At 27.5% G+C, this 6,296-nt stretch overlaps 1 protein-coding gene across 2 annotated transcripts in view; it reads left to right on the top strand.

Annotated features, from left to right (window-relative positions):
- The first annotated feature begins 738 nt into the window (after positions 1-738).
- LOC107164816 (neuropeptide SIFamide receptor-like) overlaps positions 739-6,296 on the top strand; it is a 52,944-nt gene continuing 47,386 nt past the window's right edge. Inside the window, exon 1 of one of the 2 annotated variants that reach the window (XM_089219191.1) lies at positions 739-988. In XM_089219191.1, the coding sequence (XP_089075317.1) occupies positions 837-988 (152 nt within the window). In that variant the 5' untranslated portion in view covers positions 739-836. Of the gene's footprint in view, positions 1,279-6,296 lie in introns of both variants that reach the window. The other variant, XM_089219192.1, reaches the window with a different exon arrangement.

The raw sequence follows: 6,296 nt of genomic DNA, 5'->3' as shown, positions 1-6,296 counted from the left end.
TAATAACTAATTTTAAACTATATTTTATATAATATTTTGTTCACGAAGAAAAACTATGTCCACGCGTGCGTTCATAAATCGGGTTTTGCACATATGTAAGAATTTAATTTTTTTTTTTGTAAGAGAGAGGTTCTGGGGAGGGGGTACAGTACCCCTAGACCTCCTCCTCTCTCGTAAATACGCCACTAAGAATACTTACTTTTCTTAAAATTCTGATGTTTCAAACAATAATGAATAGAATGCTGCAGCTTTTTGCCTCAAGTATTAATTTAAGCATTTTACATTGTAACCATCGGATTAATATGATAAGCTATCGGTATTCTTACAAAGGTCACGATCCACTATAATATAAAAACAAATACAAATTATTATTTTTTTTTTTGCGATTTAAATCCATGAGCATTTTTATAGGACGCGTTTGACTAAAATCAATGTAAAAATCAGAAACATTTTTTTTAAAGTGCGTATATTTCAGTCTTTGAATACATTACACTAAATTAATAAAAATAACTTTTCGAAAATATTATGATCTTCAGATTTAAAAGTATATATTATTTTTTTAAATAAATTAAAAAAAACATAATTCGAATAACTTTAATACGCCGCATTAAACAATAAAAGGTTGTGAGCATGTTTGCAGGTGAATCACTCTGTACATAAAACACCGCCGCGTGCTTTACGAAAATAATGATAATAATAATACGCGAACCGGCGCGCCGTGCTCGCAGACAGCTGGGGGCCGTTCCGCCGCGCGCACGCACATCGCATCGGTTGCGAGACGCCGTCGTCGCACCGTTTTCGCGTAACTTCCCGTACGTATTCCAGGTCGCGGAAACATGCGACATCTCGCCGCCGCTGCCGGTCTTCCGCGGTGTCCGAACCGCTTAGTCACTCCGTCACCGCCGACAACGTCACCGTCAACGCCGTCACCTGCTCGACCACCCACTCACCACTTGTTGATGGCCACCGGGAAAGTCGTCACCGATGAGTTACGGTTCTTTTTCTCAGCCATTTATCCTCCACACCAATGTCCATGGCATTTTCGAGAGGAGAACTCACTATAATAATTATACATTATTATTGTTATTATTACCATCGTGATTCGATAAAACTCGCAAATCACAACGCTTAGACATATATATTATATCATATTATAGAAAACTGTTTTGAACTAACATCGTCGATTTGTTGGGCAGTGGGATTGCTTATCGACAGACAAGAGCTGCGGGTCCTTTAAATATTATAATATCATAATATATTATACATGGAGTTTCCAAGGTACGTCTACATTACCAGATAAATGCCTATTATACCACGGTAACAATAGTTTTACAGATGCATGATGATAGTTTTAAAATTTTTGTAGACTATGAGTGCCTGTTGATTTGTATAATATTATAATAATAATGTATATAAGAAACAAATAAATATCCAATATAAAAATCACATAAAAATATTATACTCAATTAAAAATGTTAAAAAGTTTTTTGACTTGAAAAATTCAAAATATATTACAAAATTCATTGTTTTATACAAGATGTATCGAATAGTTAGACTATGAATCATATATAATAGTGAATTTATATTTTGTAGACAAATAATATGGAAAAATAGTTTTAGTTGTATAGGTACCTATCAATTGTAAGAATATTTTTTAAGATGTACATTAAAAACACATCCCAGAAATCCACTTAAATAATTTGGTCTGGACATTAAGATCACCAATAGCGCTGAGACCTGACATATCAAATGTAACCCTTTCATTAAAATCACACAAGAAAAGGATCACTACTACAGGGTGGTTTTTGTACCTCAGATAATTGATAATAACCTGCCAGCTCATTTGGTTATTGTAAAGAAAATAAATAATTTGGAGACTCGCATTAAAAAATGGACACTGTTCTACGGTCCAAGTACAGGTATACGAGTATTGTTATAAAAATAAATAAATGATTAAATAAGGAAAGTAAATTTTAATCAAATGGGTACAAAACTACAAAATACATATTATTTGAATAGGAATCATAAATAAATAGTATAATTATTATTGTGTGTTTCACTATGTGTATGTCGGATTTCCGGGCTTGATCCGGATACAGGAAAACACGCTCAAATAGTCTGCTCAGGCCAATAATGCCTAAGACGAGGGTGAGTAGTATATGCCCCCCTGGCTTTTCCATATCTATTGTTTTATATTTATACATAAGACATTATAATGTATATTAAATACATTGAATAAATACAATTTATGATCATAGTTTTCGTTACATGCTTCTTTTTCTATACATCACAGAAATGAATTTTATCCATCTCATCATTAATGCCCGGAATTTGTAACGCCGTTTTCCGGGGCACCGATGAGGTTACAAAATTTGTTTTGCGTTTACAAAAATGTTACATAATAAATAACATAATTCCAAACAGTTTTCAAGTCTAAATTTTAATTATTTAATGTTTGGGGTGCTGGGGTAACGTTACCCTGGCACCCGGAACTTGTAACGCCGTTTTCCGGGGCACCGATGTCGTTACAAAATGTTACATAATACCAAACAGTTTTCAAGTCGAAATTTTGACCTTGGGGTGCCAGGTTAACACACCTAAAAACAAGTCTAGCAGTATCTCAAGCATCATCAAAAATTAATGCGGTGAGTTAAGTAATACTAATAATAAAAAAAAGAAGAATACGTTCGATATAGATAAATAGTAAATATTATACCTAGCTATGTTCATAATATTATTAGGATTTGATTTGTTATGTATAATTTTATAACCTGTGTAGATAAAAATGTATTAATTTTCATATTGAGGTGTTTATAATATATAATTATAAAATATTGTACATTCACATTTCACAAGTTCACAACTGAGCTTTGTTTTTGAATAGTTCAATTGGGCAACAAATATTACGAAAACTGTAAAAAACTAAGTTTAATTTTTACTTAACCCCTTGAAAAATCCTTGCTACGCCACTGGGTAGGTACATAGGTATACAGAAGCTAAAATGTATATAGATAATAATAAGTATAATGATACGATAAACATTTGTGTTCCGAGGCATAGTATAATTTATCAATGACTGTTTATACCGACTGCTTATGATTAATATGTTATAAAAATAAATAATCGTAGTTTGTTGTACAAAAGTATGTAACTGTGAACAGATTATTTATAAACTACATGACATAAGGTGTTTTCTTTATAATTCCAACAGGAAAATAAATTTATGTTGAGCATCTGATTTTATTTATTTATGTGACTTCTGTTAATTCTGTTAGGGAATTTAAATTTAAAACATCTAAAGAAGGCGTACTTTTAAGAATTTTAACACACACAAATTGAAGTAAAAAAAATTAAGTTCCAAAAGCATCACACATTTTTATACAGAAATTGTTTTATTATATCATAATATATTGATTGTAATATCGTTGTGTGGTGAATGTTGGTAGTGGGATGATACAGATAAATAAATAGTCTCGTTATTTGTTTGCTTCTAAATAATAGTCTTAAATCTTAACGTAAATTTTTGAAATAGTAGGTTACCTTTGTACTTTGTAGTTTGTAGCAAATGTTCCGTGTAAATAAATAACACAATAATATTTAATCGTTTCAAATTAGATATTTTATTTATATTTATTCACGAATATTTTCTAAACTTAATGGGTGGTAGGTATAATATTATCGAAATCTAAACGCGTTATGTATAAAAGGAATATAATATAGTCATAATGTCAAAATATGTCATCAAAAATTACTATTTTAATATTGAATTTAAAATCAAGTTAACGTTGGTAGATTTTTATCGTAGACTACACGTTCGTTTATATACGACTATAGTTTATTTACAACAATAATTTTTTAAACAAATGATTTATATACAATGAAAACATTTAGTTTATTACTTTTTAGTATAACATAAAATAATATCACTTCTTTTCTAAACACAGGGGTCAATATAAAATATTTCCATTATGCAGTTGCATGAAATGTGGAATACAATTTTGTTAATAGATTTTAAAAGAATTAATAGCCACATGCAACATATTACCATTACGTAAGTAGCCAGCCCATAGGTATAGTACCTATACAGTTGAGTGACTACCCAATTTCATTTTTTTTTATCGATACATATTAGAATTCAACAAATTTAAAATAATATCATAAGATAATATATATTTATCTTATCGGATACCACCATTTATTTAACTCGTTGAATATACGTAGATTATAACACAACATCCATGTCTAAATCCTGTCTAATGTAAATTATTTCTAATTTTAAAAACAGATAATCGAATCATAGTTTAGAGGTAATAGATATTTGAAATATTTATAAGGGATATAGTTTAGATCGTTTAGGTAAATTTATTTAACAAATATTTCGATATTATTATAATTTTTTGATAAACTGTATAAATAAATAAATACTTAAATATTTGATAGGTATCCAATAACTACCCAAATTAAAATTTATAGTACTCATCCATATTTTATATATAGCACATTGTGTGACTGATATAATAATAATTAATCATGAATCATGTTTTATCTTGCCATCTTGATATTATTGATTATCAACACAAAAACGAAGAATAATTGATCCTACTTATACAATGGATTATGAAGTTTATTATGGAAATTAGAAAAGCGTTCATTCTACGCAAGGAATATAGAATATGAAATTTATATTAGTAGTTATTTTACATTTGACCTAAAATAATGTATAAAGATTTATTTTTTAAATTAATTTATAATAATTTTTAATTGGCAATTAAAATATTTAATATAATATGATTTTTCAAATTAAATTACTTATTTTAATATTTTTCTTACAGCTAACCACTAGGTAGTAGGTTACCTTTAAAAAGGTGAGTTATACATTTCTTCATTAATCAACGATAATAATAATTTATTATTAGTTGAATTTCATAAACACACACTAAATAATTACAAATTTTTCAAAACTTAATTTAGTTAGTTAACTGTATTGAAGAAAGTGTGAATTTCACATAGTATGTTTTATAAAAATATCTTATTATTATTTATTAGATAGTTACCTACAAAAAAACGTCACATATTATACTACTATTATACACTCTTTATATTACATTTATTATTTATTGTCAATTTGTAACATAATGATAATTTGAATAACTTATTTTTATTATTTTCAATTCGTTGCAATCATCAAAAAAATTAAAATCAGATTATAATTATGTGATAAATTTATCAATCGCAAGATGATAAACGAATTGAAAGCTTTTGATTTAAACTTTGAAACTCATGTTCTTCATTGAGATTATTTTGGGAAATTAACTAGAACTAATTAAATAACTAAATGCGTTATTTAATTTATCGAATTTTTCAGTGCACGTTTGAGATTTTGATACGTTATAGATTAATCGTTAGTGTCTCTTCACTGAAATATAATTACCTTTAAAGAATTTTCGGAATTTAAATGATTCTAGCAGTTGATAACTTACTTCATTTAATTATATTCAATACAATCTCTGGAAAATTCGTGATCATCGATCGGTATGTATGAAATTACATATTGATTATTTTGATATTACATTCTTGTTTTAAATTCATTTAAATTAGTGTGTAATTGAATTTAATCAAATATAACAAAACATAGAATTAAATATCAATATAATTCAAATACTAATAAAGCAAACAACTTATTTACGTAAAATATTCCTAATATATTAATCTTAAGGATATATCAAAACCACCTTAAAACGAGTAAAATTTAGTTCAACTATGAACAAAATTAAAATAGAAGAAGGACTTTATACTTTTAAAATACATTTATGTCAAGTGAAACACAAAAACTCAAGATAATAAATCTTCATAAATTATTTGTTTGTTCTAACATGCATGTATAAAAATCAAATCAATTAGGTATTATGTATTAAAAATAAAAATAAAACTTTTTTTAATAAAAATCAAAACTAGTTATTATATAAAATAATGTCTTTAAATAGCCTACATTTCTGTGTATGTATGTTGAATATTTTAATTCACATTTCTTGGATAATTATTTCTCACTTTATGTGACTACCTCTTCTTCTTCTCCTGGTTATCAGCTACTGAAGTCCATCCCGTTTCTAAATCTAGCCTCCATTTTTCTTTAACCAACAATTTTTACTTCTTATTCGAATCACCCCTAAGTAACTCTATGCCTTTACAGTCTAAATCTTTCCATCTTGTTTTCAATCAATCATTTGTTCAAAATTATTACATATTTTTTTTTTTTTTTTGAATTATGTACAATATATTTTATACGAACATAATTT

Source organism: Diuraphis noxia, unplaced genomic scaffold, assembly GCF_037042655.1.
Source record: "Diuraphis noxia isolate RWA-SAM2 unplaced genomic scaffold, SU_Dnox_SAM2 contig0002, whole genome shotgun sequence".
NCBI lineage: Eukaryota > Metazoa > Arthropoda > Insecta > Hemiptera > Aphididae > Diuraphis > Diuraphis noxia.
Note: the sequence above shows the minus strand (reverse complement) of the source record. Positions and strands in the feature narration are given on the sequence as shown.